Genomic DNA, 17,889 nt, shown 5'->3' with positions numbered 1-17,889 from the left:
ATAAAAAAATAGTTATGTATATCATCGTAAAGAATCTTCTATATATATATATATATATATATATATATATATAGCAGGAATTAAAATAGTCATTTATAATAAGGAATAAATATCATTTTTACGTGACAATAAAATAGAGGACCGTCTGTATTTTTACGTGAATATTTTTTTTCAAAATTTATTTTAAAAGGTTAAACTAAATAAAAAAATATATATATATATATATACATATATGAACAAATTCTTGCGTTATTCGACATATACACATAGACGCAACAGATGCATATGGATTTCGAGAGAATACTCGATGATGCGGTTTAAAATTGCAGTAAAAATTGTCAGTTTTGATTTTTTTGTAAAAATCTCAAAACGAGCATTGTAAACCCGCAATATAAACACATAAATCTTATGACACCTATTCGTAAAATATAAAGTATATGATTGCGGCAATCACGCGCAGCAAATGCATCAATAATTGCAACCCGATAAAAAATTTTGTATATATAATTATATATAAATAATTATATAATTGTAAAATTATATGTGAAATATGTTCATATATATATATTTTTTTTTATACATAATTATATAAATTTATATATAAAGGGTTCATATATAATCATGTCAAATGATATATATTTATATATATGAAGAAATACTTATTTATTATATATATCTAAATTTAAATAATTATATATAAAAAGCATTTTTATCTAATTATGTATGGACGTATTTCATATATAATTTTGCAATTATATGTATAATTTTATATATATTTCTATATATATAATTTTATGTTGTTATATATAAAAATTTTTTTACCGGGAAGTGCATTTTTCCGCGATTATTAATTACGTGAGCGATTAACTGCAATTTGTACTTGCGCATCCATGTAGCAATAATCAAAAAATTATAAAATAAATGATTAGCCACACAAAGCGCTTGAAATTTATCATTAAATTCACAATTAGAGAATGTGTATGTGCAGTTAAATTCAGAGTTCGTTATCGAATGTCGTGATAAAATAATTTATACAGCGTCATGCAGGCGCACGAGGAAAGCTCGGTGCAACGTTGTGTCATGCCTCCCGCTGCATGTCCACGCACTTTTTATATGCACGAGGCATTTTACAGTAACATATACATATACATTCGCGCACACGTTCGCACACAAAATCGACGGGTAAAGGACAAACATACCCAATATCCACGGATTATTCTAAAATACAGAGAGTGTCTCTGTCATAGAATTTATATGGCTGACGGGTAACTCCGCGCGCTTGCCATTTACGAATTCACATGCCATAGGGTACGCACAAGAGTATCCGTGTGATTCCATCAAGTGACCCAATATGAATTCCCCGCGTAAGCATGCAAAATTATAGCGCGCGCGTGACAAATTTACGTGACGCAGTTTGTGTCGCGAGTCGCAGCATCTCGTCTAATTGTAAGAAGAAAATTCATTAATCGAATGTACGAGAGAAAATAAAAATTCATGAAATTTCGTAAATACGTACGATCGCGGTTTTAGTTGTCCTTTGATCATGTCATAACCATTTTCGCATTATATTACGATCATCCTGATGATTATTATTATTATTTCAATTAAATCATTAAAGCGATAATGACTATCCTGAATTAACGCTTAATGCAACCCATCGGTTTATTATTATCGATAATGAAATCTGGATTAATTAATGATCGGATAACTGATGTTTGATTAAGGATTAGAAGCGTGGAAAAGCTACTTCCAAAATCTCTAAAATAAATCTACAAGCTATTATAAAGACATTATGAGGCGGCATAAATGCACGACGTAAAGCGAGAGCATTATTATTGAATCGCATAGCTATGCCGGTGACCTCCCCGCATAAATGGATCAAGATAACAGAATTATAATACAGCTATGCAGCGGCGCAATTCACGTTGCATTATCGTTGACGCGAAATTCTAGTAGTAAGTATAGGAGTGTCTCGATATCTCATCCGCTCAATTAGACAGCTCGACGTATACTATTATGGGTGAACAAGGAAAGTCGCGTAATTATCTCTACTTTATCTAAAACTGGTCTTCACAATTCTCGTATAAGATCCCTATTTCATTCGACAAGGGCCGAGACTCTCGCGAGGATCGTAGTCGAAAGCCGATCTTTGGCACTGTTGCAGAGCGCGATGATCGACGATTGCGGTGGATGCAGCGTGCCGGTTGTCAATGACGGCGCGCGTCGCGGTCTGTTGCATCAGCGAAGGATGCTGCCCGGATGCGGTTGCGGTAATCCCGTGCGCGGGAATCGCAACGCCGTCCTGGCGTTACGACGCACCGCGACGTCCAGCAGCGGCTACGACACCTTCTACAGCCGACACAGTCCGCACTTGCACTGCTACATGCTGAGGAGTATCCGCGACGCGCCGCGGGCGCAGGTCGATCCGCCGGAGAATTCCAAACGGAATCAACATCCGCAGAAGTACGACGAGAACAACGGGCTGGAAACCAGCCAACCCCGGCCGAGCACCCTGTGCACCACGGACGAGCGACGTCCTTGTCCTTGAACCTGAGGAGTCTCCAAGGGATAACCGACACTATACATGTTTTTATGTGCCATTTTTTTATTCCTGTGCGATGTCTAAATATGTGCATATATATATATATATATATATATATATATATATATATATATATTTGGATAATACTGATGTACGTAATTTATGACGAGAGAGTCATTTTTGTTACGGCGCTAATCAAGTTTATTTCGTCGGAGAATCTTTGGATTTCCTCGCGCATTGCCGGAGATATATCGCGATGATTTGTAATAGATTTAATGTAAATAAGTAGTAAATTAAGTCTCATTTCACACAAGTTTAAAGTTTCTCGGATTTATCAAGATTACAACTCGTATCACATATATACGACGTTAAACGTGGTGCTCGCAAGAGATTCAATTTTACAGAAAGTGATACAATTTTATAGAGGATGTATCCTCCTGAGAAATTTCTGTATGTTCTGATAGTTATACCTACAAACACAATGAACCGAAAGCTATCAAGCGTCACATGTGCAACGAACGTGAAATGCGCTCTATTGACTATTACTCGTTGAAGTTTTATTTCTGTGAGTGACTGCGATATATGCAGTTTGCAGAGTTATGAATTGAAATTCGATGGGACCAAAACGGAACGAAAATTAATCAACCTCTTGCGACAGGCTTATTTGTTAATACATTTTAAAATATTAATTAGCAAAGTATTCGAAAAATTCATGTTTAGAAACCAGAGATTAAAATCAAACTTAATGTTCGAAAAGAAAGACAGAGCGCGAACTTGATATCAAGGGTTCGAAAACTGCTCTGTGAGTAAAAAACGTGATATGACTGTATTCTGTACGACACTTTGACAGTTCGGTACATGTCTGACTAAAACGCATTTTTTCTACTGAAGCGCGAAATATTTGTCTCGCTTAAAACATAAGCATAAAATTTGATCAAGTCTGTCTACGGTGCTAATGTTGCATTTCGTGTTGAACATACATACGTGTAACTGTATGTGCTAATAGCATTTTCGTTAATAGCATTAATTAATCATAAGTCACTGTTAGCGCGATTATCGTATGTATATCTTCGCTATTTGTCATCATCAGTGACAATCAGCTGTAATTGTCTCTAATACATGTCGGAGTAGATTGGCACGATGGGAAAGTGAAGGTACGGTTCTGCGGAATCGTCAAATCAAATATGAATTTTTCTCTATAAACTCTCTAGAAAGCTAGATATACAAGGGCAAATATTTTGTCATATTTTTTTTAACGCAATATACGCCACAAATATTTAAATCAAGGAGATATATGTGTCAATCGCAACCGATGTCGCGCGTTATCGTTCCTTTTTTCTCTCGTGATCGTTTCACTGTAAATGATTTTTTTTTTCACCAACTATGTATAAATGATTCACGAGAGCGTGCGCGATATCGTTTGATATTGCAAGAACGAGCTTTTTAGTCGATAATAGCTGTTAGAATGCTGCGCGAAAAAGAGAATGGGGAGTTGGAAGCCCTATATACATATATAATGGAACCGCTGATAAATGACGGGAAAGACGGGGCTATTAATTAATCGCTCTTTGAGAAGTCTGGACGGGAGAAAAGTGCGTTGCGAAAGTAGGAAAAGAAAGGAGTACAGGAATAAAATAAAAAAGGCAATTTGAAACGCGTCGGCGACTGTCTGGCGCTCGTTATCGTTAATGGGGAGACTACCACTTTAACCCCTCATAGATCAATTTTTACGGGGAATTATTGAAGATACCCCCGCCAATAATACACATCGCGTGTGTGCGTCCTGTAAATATTTGGTCGTCGCAAATGAATTTTCATCGCGCGGCGCGACATGATAAAATAGGACGTATTTCAATTAACTAACTTGAAATTTTCAATAGTCATAATAAATCATTAAAATGAGATTTTCTTTACGCGTCGAGAATTTTTGGCCTTTTGCCAGGCGAAGATCGATACATCGAAGGGCTGCTAGAATTGTAACTATTGAGAGGTTGCGGGTTGTTTCAAACGCTGTAAATTATATCTACGTGTATTTTCAATAAAAAAATGGCTGAAAATTGTTGGATAAATTGTGTTAAGTAAATTCTGTATTAATATTTTCCGTCACAACTTTTAGAAAAACTCTTAGAAAAATTCAAAAAATTATTGAAAGTTTACTATCATATTATTTTCACAAAATATATTTAAATAATAAAGAGAGATTTAATTATCTTAATTATGTTATGTTTAAAAAACAACAGCTATGACTATACTTTTTCCTTAACAATAGGAAAACTCAAGTTAAGTACGAAAGATATTTTATCATTTCGATTTCCTTTTATTACTTCCATTGGCATTTACCCCACACAAAGTTCCGGCTGTTAAATAACTCGTGACATTTAAACAATTCGGTCATTTTATGAAGATTTTTATCAAAACACTCTTTCCTATAACAGCTGAGTTTTATCGCAATACATCGATAAATCTTCTTCATAAGAGAAATGCTATGGAATTCGTAAATGTACGACAATTAATATAATCAATGTCACGGAAGAATATGCGGATGAATGGAGCAATTTTTTATACGCTCCTTATGATCCGAGTACTTAGAGATTTGATGACATAGGGGACATGAGCTTGGCAGAAAATAGTCAGTATATGAAGGCGTAGCGTTTACAGCATGAATATGAAATAGCTCGAGCCTTCGCTCGCCTCAGTGGATGGCATGCGAAGCATGGACCGAGAGGATCTCTCATGTTTCAGCTCTTTCACGCCGACCCACGCCGAACCGTTGGATCTACGGAATTGGTACGACAGGAAATATGATTAAAAATCGTCGGAAGCCAGCGCGATCCAACCGACCACAACGATGGTTTACTTAGATCAGTTTATAAAGCGCACAGAGGACGATCCAGTAGTTCACCGTAAATAAACGCTTTATATGTGGAGAGCTTGTAAATAGAGTTTTCTGAAACATTGTATATTTTCCGGTCACATATTGTTAAAGACTTTATATGGCTATAGTATTGAAAAAAAAAAAATCCATCTGTTGGTGCGTATAAAATTATTTGATAAATAATTTGTAGTTTTGCATTTTTTCAGAAATCTTAACTATGAATTAATAGATAAATTAATAAATAAATCAATAGATGAAATTAATTTGTTGTTACATTCGCGAAACAAAAAAAGCCTCCGTTTCGTTAAGGCATTGGCAACTTTTTAAAACAGCTCGCTTATATATGTTCGTGAGAATAAGAATTGGGGAATATTTTAATCTCTAACATTAGCGATAAAAACTCGCAAGCTTTATCTATTCACATAAGTACGTAATTATTTCATTTCATTAAAGATTAAAGACGAAGAAAATTAAAAGAATATAAAAATATTTTATACACTTTACGCTGATAAGAAGACAAATTATGAATGTGTGACTTTTCAGGAAAAAAATTCTGTTTAAATCTGCTCTTTACAAAAAAAACTCTCGAAAGAGTGTGTAATCATTAAAAGAAAAAAAACGATAAATTTAAATAAACTCATGGTATAACACGAGCGGTATGCACTTGCATATGTACGGAATATTTCTCTCTCTGAATGATGAAGATATCAAAGGAACGGAAAGAGATAGCGGAAAGCCTAAAAGAGAAGTCGATGTGTATATCATCATGCAGAAAATGCTCTTACGTAGATCAGAGGAAGACAGAACGATCCGTTTTCACTCTCCTCCGAGCTCATCTTGCAGATGATGGAAGCTTCGTCCAGCTCACGTTCTCGCACACGTCCGGAGGAAAATGAAAACGGATCCGATTTTCATTTAACGAAAGACGGACGTAACTCTCTTCGTCGGAAAGAGCTATTGACGGTTCAGCGGATAAAGAGAACTCAATTATTCTCGGCCGAGTAATTCAGATCTGAGATATCAGTTGCAGTCTCTAATAGCTTTCTCGATTCACACGATCTATTCTATAGGGATTGGAATGAATAGCAATATTCATGAACTTGTATTTCGATCACGTGCACAACGTGGAAATTTGAATCCGAACAGAATTTTGAATTAAAATTGATTAAACTGGCAGTGTTAAAGAGAAACTCAAGAACCATTAATAATAATCTCTTCACATGTGCAATAATGAAATAAACGTGATTTATAATCAAATATATAAAATCCTTGATTAAAAATTAATTGGTCGATTGGAAAAGTAGCTAATTCGCTAATTCGAATTATCTATTTACCGTACAACAGATATGTGTATACTGAACAGGTTCTTTTTCTTTACTAAAACTTTATTCTCTCGAGACTATACACGAGAGTCTGAACGCTGTCGAGCGTCGCTGACAAAAGTATCACGACATCAAGTATGTACAATGAGTACAATGAGATTTGTATACTAAGTTGACGGATATACGTACGTATCGCGTGTGCATATGTGTACGTGTTCCACATATATATATATATATATCCGCGTCGTATAAATAAAATATTATAGAAAAATGTGTGTCGCTCATTCCTACATGGCCCCACATGAATCGACTTTGTGCGCGCGATACGCGTTTACCTTATATCCTACGCTCCTACATGTTTTTGAATTTCCACGGAGTGAATTCTGTAAATTTCTGCCCTTTACTTTGCCCTTGCTCTTTCTTTGTCAAGATGAACGTCTCTTCCCCTCCCGGGATTAAAAAAAGAATTCTCGATCTCTTATTTGATATCGTTATTGTCGCATTTTCGTTATCGAAGAGGGGAAGAGAATGGTTCACTCCCGCTTCTCTATATTTTGTATCCCAATATTTTATGCTGTATAAAAAGTTGAGGTAGTCGTAGTAGCCTGATGGATCGTATTTGCCTCCGAACTTTAATGTTTATGGGGCCGGATCGATTATCCCCGTAAGAACTCGGAGCATCGACTGCGCGGTTTGATAGCATTAATTATAGCTATATATTATATAGCATTTACTTTGTATAAAATTTGCTTTTTTACTTAGGAACCTTACTCGTTCGCGCGAGGTGGCTTGTTTCTTACACGATGAACGAAGAACGAACTCCGGACGAGAGAGCTCTTTGCGACGATCGTCGGTTTCTTATCGCAAAGTTATTCATTCCAACAGTTTTTTCTCTTGTTGTAAAATTATTATTTACAATGTTGCAGTTAGTAAATTATAAAACTAAATATTATATATATTTACTAGAAAAGGTGGTCTATCAAATATGTAAATTGCAATTGTGCAAAAAATTGATTTAGAAAAGGATGATTTACAGACAGAAACATATATAGGAAAACCACATAAAGCATACTATGTTTTGTATCTCCTCCGGGGTAAATGGAGAAACGGAGAGACTCGAACCGCAGATTTATCTCGCTGAATACAATTGCAAGCTCCCCACAAAAGTCCTCGGGACATTCAATCGTATCCTCGCGGTCGAGATCCCTCTGAAAGGACTCGTGTAACATGCTCGAAACTTTCACGCATCTCGCTCTCGAATCCTGCGAGATCTCGACGAAAGAAGAAGCAGAGCGATCGTCGCGCGATTGTCTCGTCTGATGTTCGCTCCTCCGTAAAGAGAAACCCGCCCACCGCACGCTTACCAGTTTATAGTCCCGTTACAGAGATCCTTGTAGATCGAGGCCGCTATCACGCCGTGATTCTGATTGTGACTGTTGAGAAAGCCCGATCTGTCGCACGTTGTCGTCGACGATCTCCTCTGGATGCTGCAGCCGTCGAAGCTGTGCCTCGTCTGTAACCGGCTCACCTGACTGCGTGCCGCGCTTTTCACACGATTGTTGATCTCGTTATTATCCGCACTGGTGCACGATCTGTCCAGGTTGACTCTGTTTTGCCAGGACCCGCGATTTCGTTCACGAAGATGCTGCTGCGTCGACAATGGCATCGTTTGATTTAAGTAGTTGCGAATGGTCTGATGATGACCGACGACGTACGGCGACTCCGGGCTGCTGGTTCCTCCGGTCTTCGTCCTCGCAAAGTGTCTGGTGACGTTGTTGGGCATCAGCGATTGCCCGATACCTTTCGGACTGTCATCCATCCTGATTGGCTTCGCCGGCATCGTTCTAGGTCGAGGATCTAGGTCGCCGCGGCAATGAGCGGTCGCTGAGGTGAGAGGTCTCGGTGCGTGAGCGAAGATCTGCTGCCTACAGGCCCGTCGCAGTTTGGCGCGAGGTGCCGATACCGCTAATTGATTCAATCTGCTTCCGGCACCGCGCTGAAAATGGACAATTTTCAAATCGGAAATACATACCCCCATCAGGCGCAGTATCGCGAAAATCACGATCGCGATAAGCACGCGATACACGTACTGTGCGTAACCTTGATGTAAGGTAATTAGCGGGTCTGCCTGTAATGGGGTGCGATGAAGCGGACGAGCAGATGACGCGGGACATTTCCGAATAATAGCTCGCATTTACCGCGAGTTCCAACTTTGCGTTAGCGTTAATATGTATTAAATCTCCCTTTGAATTGCTCTTTCTCCGAAAATGTGCACCGTGAAAGTAAAATAATTTTCATATATTAACAAAAATGTGAACAATTATATAGATAAGAGTTGATAAGTTTTATAAATATGATAAAAAAAGTGTATATATATTTTGATCATTTATTTATCATATATATGATGAATTAACATATGTATCCGAATTTTGATTATTTATTTATCATATATATGATAAATTAACATATGTATCTGAATTTTTATTATGTATTTATCATATATATGATAAAGTTCTTTCTATATGATATTGATACGATATGCAAACACACCAACATCATTTGCATTTACATAAAGTAAAAAAAATGATACCGGTTAGAGATTTTGCAAATAGTACATATCTGTCAGACATAAAAGAGTGCGATTGCTTGCTAGGTAATGCGATCATAAATTTTTATCGCTACTACACAAGAGAATATTGTCGTCAGATATGAAACGCGTCTGCGTACAATCATTCTAAAGGACATGTAGATAAGTATGACAAATTGCATATTGTCACTTTTCTTCTTTATATGCATGACAAAGGCTCGGCAGATTGCGCGTTTAATCCCGCTCTTAATAATATGGCCATCAAAACAGACCACAGCATTTTCAGCGTTAAGAATTTTTTTCAAAAATACAACGAAATATCATTTAATGCATTAGAATTGTTAAATTTATCATTACCGTTATTTATTTTCATACGGAGATAATAAGTTGTCAAAAAATTCTACTAATTGCGTGTAAGTTTTGATGACCACGTCTCACTACAAAATTAAAGGCTTCGCTCGAATTTCGAAGCGCGGTGAACAACATGCATAAATTAGAGTTGCATGCAATTTACTAGGTGATGCATGGATCAGTAGTTACAGTACCTACTAAACGCAAATCCCACACGACATGTAGCCTGTAATAACAGAATTCTCCGTTTACCTTCTTGCATAATGTGAACCGCGAGAAAACGACGAAGCGCGAAAGAGCAAACAGAGAAATCAGACAGAGAAGCGAGAATTACAATATTACGCTCACCATTGCCATCTGATCAGACTGTATGGAACGCTGGGACTTTGACAACTGCTGCTGCTGCTGCTGGTTAAGATAAAAACAGCTTTTGGCTGCCGCCGGAGGTACATTTCCCAGGCTGCTGTTTGCCAAGTTACAAGCGTACTGCGTCGCCACATTCCTGACTGTCAATCGATCGCGAATGCAGAGATGAAAACTTATTTGTAAGCGGATAATAATTCTGACGAGTGCAGAATTCAGTTTTGGACATGTTACAGACACGCGCCAATTAATAAGCTCCATATTTATTCGTAACAATTAATAAAACGTAACGAGCAATTAATAGAAAGCAGCGAGAATCGCCCCGAGGTAGATATTATCGCGACTGCAAAATGTATTTCTCTGTCATTCAATAATAATTAAAAATTGATAATTTTGCGATAACTTTTTTTAAGTAGTAATTAATTCTGAGCAAACAATACGTGAGTAAAAGGATAATACGACAATCTGGGTCATCTCGTATATGTATAATACATCGAAAAAAACAAGTAAGGAATTTTTGCACCCCGGAGAAAAGATTTACGAGATAACGATATATATGTAGGACAAGGTATACTTGGCGAAATTACGTGGGCGGACGCGTGATCGTGCGATGTTGAACGATAATCAGAGCAATCTATTTTCCTGAGTCCGTTCAGGAAAATGCTATTTGTTTTAATTGAAACTTTCCAATCGCGCGTAGGCGCTTAGGGAATAAGAAAAGGTATCGCTGCGGTAAATAAACTTGTTTAAAGTTGGATTAGGCGCGATTTAAGTTAAATGATTTTGAGAGGCTTTATATTTTGAATTATAAAACGTCATTATTGTGAAATACTTACCATTATGTCGGGAATTTGTTAAAGTTTCCTGTACCGCCTTATTATCGCCTTGAGACGGTCTAATTGTCTTCCTATTTGGCAATGACGGACACGCTGAAGAAATAAAAAAAAATTGCTATAATAAGATTGCACTAAATAAAACAAATATATTACTTAATTAAATGTATTACTCTTACCGACGATAGCGTCACCTTGGCCAATTACCGGATTGCTTTTACTGGTTTCTTTCCAGATACTTTCAGATAATCGTCGCAATCTGGACTTTGACCTATGAAATAGTTGTTGACGCAATAACAATTTTTAATATACAAAATATACAGACATATTGTGCGATAATTTTGTATCTGAATATTCATTAAAATAAAACTTTGCAAGCAAACTGACAATCAATTGTAACGCGAGAGACCGAAGAATACGATCCGGAGAATTGAATTCTTTGATGAGTTCTTAATCACGTTAAAATTGCTATTATTCATACCAAATTACATTAACATCAGATGTAAAATGTGAATAATACTGCAATATAATCTCGATTACGCGAGATAATAATCACCGATTGCGCGTACAGGTATATTGTGTATATGCTCACATATTCTTGTGCTTCCTATGTTTTTCGTCCATCATCGCGTAAAGCTTATTTCTGTATTCGTCGACGGAAAGCTGCACATCATCATTCAGCAACGGTATAACGCTGGAGCCTCTCTCCGGTTCGTTTCCCCTTCGGTGAAAACTATCAAAAAGAAAAGTTCTCCAATTAAATCTCCATCAACGCCTATCTACCAGCGTTCCTTCACTCGGTTTCGAAAGACGTGTGCTTTCACATTTTCTTTCTCTCTTCTCTCTTTTTCTCTTTCTCTTTGTTCAAATAAAAATACAAACTACACAAAGACGTACAGACAAACATATTAAACGTAGAATTTTCGCGAGAGAATCCTATTCGGGAAGATCTAATCCAGATATTTCAAGATCGATAAGATTCTTTCTCCTGTGAAAGATTCTTTTTAAGAATCCAAAGAAAGAAACACATTTCCAATAACTGTTCTTTAAACAAAATTTCGTTACATTGTATTATCGAAAATCAATATTTTCAATATATAACTTTTTTATGCAAATGATTCTCTAATAAAAAATAATGACGCAAGAATAACGAGAACGGAAAATCCTTCACTGCGTAAAGAGCCTCATATTAAAAATTGTCAAATAAGATAGTAGGTGCAAACTGAATGTACGTGACAGAATAATGGTATGTTTCTTATATTTTGCACCACAATATAAAATACCATTTGAAGCTTTACACTTCAAAATTAATAATTGTTTTATGCTCGCGTTAACAAATAATAAATTACAATCGATTACCAGAAAAGATTAATTAAATTTTAAAAAATTAAATAATTTTGCATGGATAAGAAATTTAATTTTACAAAAAAAATAAATAAACTCTTGTTTCTTTACTTAGCCTCTGCAAAATTATATACAATATATAACAAATGTACTCACTCGGCGACGTAGGGATGTTCTAACGCCTCGACGGCGGTAAGCCTTTGCGTAGGGTTAAAGACTATCAAATTGCTGATAAGATCCAAAGCTTTCTCTGACACTTCCGGTAGTAAATCTTTCAGAGCTCTTCTAGGTCTATTAGGTGTCTTCTCCAACAGATTGGTTCCGTAACCGGCGCTGACCGATATTAGATCTGAAAAAATAATCGGCAAGTAATGCAATCGTTTTCTTCCTCTTTCTTTTGCTCTTTTCTTCTTTTCATCTTTTTACTACCGAAAGAGCTCTGGGAAAAATTACCTTCGTCTGTCGGCGGGGGCAAGGTCGCCATTATTCTTTCGACTTGGTTTATCGTCGATGAACCGGGAAAGAGCGGCTTCCCCAGCAGCATTTCGCCAAGAATACAGCCTAAAGACCACATATCTATTCCCCTTGTATACCTGAGAACATTTGTATTGTCGCGAATAAAATCTGATTTCCACAATTTTGCAGATAAAAGAAACCCAGAGAATTCAAGAGCCGACGTTAAATTCTGCGCACATATGTGATAACAATATGAAACAATTACCTCGATATTTATATCTTTATTTATTTTAAACTTTCATATATCTTTACTCTTTTTTGATGAATTAGACTGTGTTTAAATTAACAATTACTTTCCTTTTATCTTTCTCTTTCTCTCTCTATTAAATAGAACTAATTTTATTCGCATAAAATTTTTCTTAAATGACACAATGTATCTTTATAATACTCTAAACCGAAATAAATACATTATTATCTCCCACAGTCTTATAAATTATGTCTCAAGATTAACTTCTTAGTTGAGAACTTTTGGTAATTCTAAGAGCTTACTATACTTACTCACAACTCACAACCTTGGCTTTTAACTGCATAAAGTACTTTAAGTCTCTAACCAGATTGAAAGCTCTATATACTGTTATATATAGGTGTATCAATGTCTATCAGGAACTTTGAATACATATTACTTCACCATTAAGTTTACAATCTATCTAAATTAATCTTTTTGATACGCGAAAAATTACCAAAAAATTGATCGCTAATCAGTCAAACAGAAATTAGAATAGAAAAAAATACCAATTTACCAAATATTTAAGAAATTGTTTAATTTTGCAAAGAAAAATTTATAAATCCATTTTTAATAAAAAAACCAACTTTATTTTAAAATGACATTTGTGAACGTCCTCCGAGAGAGTTTTACTCGAAACGCATCTGAACGCGAAAGATCATAAAAATGTCACAGAGAAATAAACGTGTCGGCGACGCCGGGAGAAGGCGTCGAGGGAAATGCGTAAGCTAAATAAACGTGTACCTCTTTGAAGCTATGAGAATTTCTGGCGCGCGATACCACCGAGTGGCGACATAGTCCGTCAGGGTGGGATCGCTTCCAGTCTCGCCGTCACCCTCGCCAATCTGCGTCACCGACCTTGCTAAACCGAAATCTGCGATCTTGCAATGGCATTGTGCATTCAGAAGCACGTTGGATGGCTGCAATAAAAAGATAACGTATAAAACTCGACATGCGATAGCACACGGTAAAACGAAGGAACTTGATGTGATAAAACTGCAAGGGTGAAAAGAAAATGTATTTCATGAATTTTAATTTTTCGAAATGTTATTTTATTTCAAAAAAATATATTTACGCATTTCAGTTTTTGACAAATTTTTACGTAAAATTTACTGAAATTATATAACTTCGAAAAGATATTTCCTCTTTCAAGAAAAATTCAAGAATTTAAGAACAATTTTTTATTATTTAATTGTAAGACTCCGGCACCTTCAAATCTCTATGGATAACGTTGCCCGAGTGTATGTACTTGATCGCCTTAAAGAGTTGATACATGATGAAGACCTTATGGATGTCCTTAAGGATGTTGCCCCGCTTAATGACGTTGTGGAGATCAGTTTCTGAAGAAACGAGCCAAAATGTGTTTCAGGCTAAAAGTCTGAGAATCGGCGCGCATAATGTTACATAATTTCTTCTTCATACCGAGTAAAACCTACCCATGTACTCGAAAACGAGATAAATGTCCCGATCGTTGTTCGCCTTGTGAAGTCCGATCAACTTTATGATGTTCTCGTGATTGGCAAATGACAGTAGAAACATAATCTCGCGGAATGTGCGCTGCGCATCCGTTTGATTTCTGAAGGCGTCGAAGATCTTCTTCACCGCGACGGTGTCCTTCCTTTTCTTCTCGATCGCCTTCCATACTATACCGTAAGCCTGTATAAAAAAATTATACATGTTATTATGATTACGTTGAAGGAAATTTTTACGTAAAGAAACGAACGCGAGGAACTTTTAAATCCTATTTATATTTCAATTTACTATATTTCCTAGGAGAACGGAAAGAACTTGAAGAAATGTACATTAACGTAATTGTCTTATCGGATTTTTCATTCTCTCATTTTGTATCTTTTGTACATTCATAATTGGAAATGATTTCTGTCAAATAGTGATTATGCCGTGAAATACGAGTATACAAACGCAACGCATGAATATTGCATTATGCCAATTTGCATTATTACGATATAAATAGATTGCCTTCCTGTCTGCGATCAGGTTTTAAATTACACAAACGCGATGATATGTATGTGTGTGTGTCTGACAAAAATCGACTTATGCTACCATATGATCCGTTTGTCATCGTTGCGACGGCGACGGCTTTTAACCGCACCGCTATCGATCTGTAACTTTGCCTGGCAAGAAAGATAGTCGTGACAATTATTGATATTCCTCGCGAACTGCAGAACTTTAATGAAACTTTTTATATCGTCGGGTATTGTACCACGCATGTGCTAATAATCTTTTTCCTCAAGGTATTATAAAAAAAAGATGTTTCTTAAAAGAAAAATTTAATATAGGTTTAGCTAGAAAAACATGATGAAGCTTGAGTCCGAAGCAGATTACATATAAAACACACACACAGTGTGTAATCCTAAATAATTTTGATAACATAAAAGAGATAATTTTTTTTATTATTTTCATAACACTGAAAAAAATTATTAAATTAATAAATATTTATTTCAACACTGCCTAATAAATTATTTATTTAAAACAAATAAATATTTATTAGTTTTAAAAAGGATTTTCTTATATCGAATAAATATTTTTCGCATCAAATCAATATTATTAGTTTTAAATAAATGATTTATTAGGTAGTATTGAAATAAATATTTATCCGAATTCAATAAATTTTTTTCAGTATAATCTTCAATATCGAATTCAGATCACAAATTATATACATTACTTCCAGTAAATAAAAAAATTTGTCATTTATCATATTTGAAATATCTATATATGCATTTCGCACAGCTAACAAAGTCTCTCCTACAATTTACATATTTAAAAAATTCCTCGTCGCAATTGCGCAAATAAAATACAATTTTCGACATATACGAAAATTATCATTTACGCGGGCGCATTTTATACAACCCCGCAAATCTTTATTTCATTGATAAAAGATGCAAATTCGCGACCACACTCATCATGTGCAAATTTCCCTGGAGGCGCGTAAGAAAGAGGCAAAAAAGGGAAAAGAAAAGGAAGACAGAGAAAAAGAGAGAGAAAGAGAGCAACGTTACCCCTTTGCCAAGGCGTTTCACGATGTCGTACTGTTTGCTAATGTGAGCATCAATCTCGGAGACTTTCTCGACGGTCTTCTTGCCCGACATCGTCAAAGCGACGCCGACGACGGAACCTGGTGGCCGCCGATGACGCGATCCCGGGCGAGAGCAAGACGCGGGATTCTTGCACAGGGGTGAACGTTTCGGGCGTACGCGGAAGGAAGTGCGAGCCGTCGCGGTGCATTCACATCTTCATACATCGGGCGGGCGGCTTTTTTCGTCAAACCCTCGGCGAACGACAATGCGTGCTTGTGTTTACGAAATTGATGCCTGTTGCCGAGGCTACCGTGTCCACGGCTGCCAACAATATATATGTATATATATGTCGCATGACTGTCAAACGATACGTTGCGTCCACCCGGTAGAAACCGCGCACTTCAACGTGTATATATGTATATATAGCTCTACGTTAAGATGTCCTTTACTTATTGAAAGAATCGTATAGTACGATTTCCAAGACACGAGAAACACATTACTCTCATTTCTGTCATTTTTCTCTTCTTTCGTATATTAGTATTTACATTTCGAGAAATATATAAAAATAGCGACATAAAATCTCATATAATAAAAGATATCTATAAGATAAATATATCTACACGCGCTTCTCTTCTTTTTCATATTTTATTTTAAGATTGTATATATCTGTTATTGCATCCGACAATCTACTACTCCATTCTATCAACGATATGAAGAGCGTAAATAAAGAGCGATATTAGCGCTTACGAAATAAATCAATATTTTCTTAACGTTGATGATAATCTTATTGATTGATATTTAATAAATTTCGTATTGTAACAAAATTTTTACCTGTATATTTATTATTATATCCGCACACATAATCAGCACCTGTTCCGCTTCTTCCCGCCATATTTAATAAATTACGTCACGATTATGATTTTTGATAGATCTGATCTGTCGGTAAACAATATGTATCTCCATTTTATCGACAATCGATGATGACTCGATAGCTAGTCAAGCGACAAACCACAAAAGGATGGTGTCGCTGCGATCACTGTAATTGTCAGTGTCAGTAATGGCGACCATTTGTGAGAACGGCGTGGAACACGCGTTAGTTTTCGCGAATACACCGGTTACAACCAAAATGCCCGCGCAAGAAGTCGCGGTGCCGGAACCACCAGCTACGGAGAGTGAAGAGAACAATGTCCCTTCTTCTCAACCGATCGTAGGCATTATTTATCCGCCTCCGGAAGTTAGAAGTATCCTTTGTCAGAAACATTGTCACACTGCACGAATATTTTTTACAGAACTGGGAAGAAACCAACACGAGAAATGTATTATATAAATATATATATATATATATATATATATATATATATATATACATACATATTTATATTTATATATACATTTATATTCATATATAAATGTATTATATATATTATACATATTTAAATGTATTATATATATATATATATAAAAATACATTTAAAATATTATCCTGGTTCAACATTGCTTGATGTATGACATTTATTTACTTGTTCTTCCTTATGCAGAAACTCAGATATCGTTGACAAAACTGCTAGCTTTGTAGCCAGGAATGGGCCGGAGTTCGAATCCAGGATCAGACAGAATGAATTGGGCAATCCCAAATTTAATTTCTTAAACTTTGGTGATCCGTATCATGCTTATTATCAGCATAAAGTAAAGGAGTTTAAGGAAGGAAAAGGGCAGGAGCCTACAGTAGGCTCAACCCCTGGGAAAACTGTTACACTTACCGCGCATCAGAAACAGCAGGAAATCTTGAAACAAGTTGAACAACCATTTGTGCCCAAGGATCCACCAGTTGAATTTGAATTCATCGCAGATCCCCCTTCTATATCAGCTTTGGATCTGTATGTAATAATCATATATAG

At 36.1% G+C, this 17,889-nt stretch overlaps 3 protein-coding genes across 11 annotated transcripts in view; 2 read left to right on the top strand and 1 right to left on the bottom strand.

The window, feature by feature from the left end:
* The window catches only part of Gr10 (gustatory receptor 10), a 30,435-nt gene extending 25,824 nt beyond the window's left edge, over positions 1–4,611 (top strand). For all 5 annotated transcript variants that reach the window (XM_085483019.1, XM_085483016.1, XM_085483018.1 and 2 more), the window contains one exon: positions 2,165–4,611. In XM_085483019.1, coding sequence (XP_085339145.1) covers positions 2,165–2,548 — 384 coding nt within the window. In that variant the 3' untranslated portion in view covers positions 2,549–4,611. The remainder of the gene's footprint in view (positions 1–2,164) is intronic.
* A 1,549-nt stretch (positions 4,612–6,160) lies between these two features.
* Positions 6,161–17,268, bottom strand: LOC114931808 (Extracellularly regulated kinase 7). Of its 2 annotated transcripts, XM_029303964.2 has the most exons (12): positions 16,823–17,268; positions 15,974–16,312; positions 14,393–14,612; positions 14,166–14,296; positions 13,701–13,876; positions 12,671–12,810; positions 12,374–12,566; positions 11,466–11,606; positions 11,053–11,144; positions 10,877–10,969; positions 10,026–10,183; positions 6,161–8,735 (listed from the first exon to the last, which is right to left on the bottom strand). In XM_029303964.2, the coding sequence occupies exons 2-12, from the start codon at positions 16,061–16,063 to the stop codon at positions 8,100–8,102; spliced, it is 2,070 nt and encodes a 689-aa protein (XP_029159797.2). In that variant the 5' UTR covers positions 16,064–16,312; positions 16,823–17,268; the 3' UTR covers positions 6,161–8,099. The 2 variants fall into 2 exon arrangements, with proteins under 2 accessions (XP_029159797.2, XP_085339140.1); XM_085483014.1 differs by lacking the exon at positions 15,974–16,312.
* Sf3a1 (splicing factor 3A subunit 1) overlaps positions 17,024–17,889 on the top strand; it is a 7,082-nt gene continuing 6,216 nt past the window's right edge. For all 4 annotated transcript variants that reach the window (XR_003819758.2, XR_003819757.2, XM_029303955.2 and 1 more), the window contains exons 1-2: positions 17,024–17,232; positions 17,538–17,868. Coding sequence is in view for 2 of the 4 variants with exons in the window: in XM_029303955.2 (XP_029159788.1) it covers positions 17,049–17,232; positions 17,538–17,868 (515 nt within the window). In the remaining 2 variants the exon portion in view is untranslated. The remainder of the gene's footprint in view (positions 17,233–17,537; positions 17,869–17,889) is intronic.

Source organism: Nylanderia fulva, unplaced genomic scaffold (assembly GCF_048542155.1).
Source record: "Nylanderia fulva isolate GAGA-0341 unplaced genomic scaffold, ASM4854215v1 Scaffold23, whole genome shotgun sequence".
Lineage (NCBI taxonomy): Eukaryota > Metazoa > Arthropoda > Insecta > Hymenoptera > Formicidae > Nylanderia > Nylanderia fulva.
The sequence above is the reverse complement of the archived record's forward strand: the minus strand, read 5'-3'. Positions and strand labels throughout refer to the sequence as shown.

What these genes read in the sequence shown, in the direction of transcription:
- LOC114931808 (XM_029303964.2), bottom strand. Translation starts at nt 16,063, where the DNA reads ATGTCGGGCAAGAAGACCGTCGAGAAAGTCTCCGAGATTGATGCTCAC. An exon ending in TGAAACGCCTTGGCAAAGGG is followed by an intron (nt 14,613 to 15,973) that starts GTAACGTTGCTC and finishes TTTTTTATACAG; the next exon opens with GCTTACGGTATAGTATGGAA. An exon ending in CCAAGGTGACGCTATCGTCG is followed by an intron (nt 10,970 to 11,052) that starts GTAAGAGTAATA and finishes TTATTTCTTCAG; the next exon opens with CGTGTCCGTCATTGCCAAAT.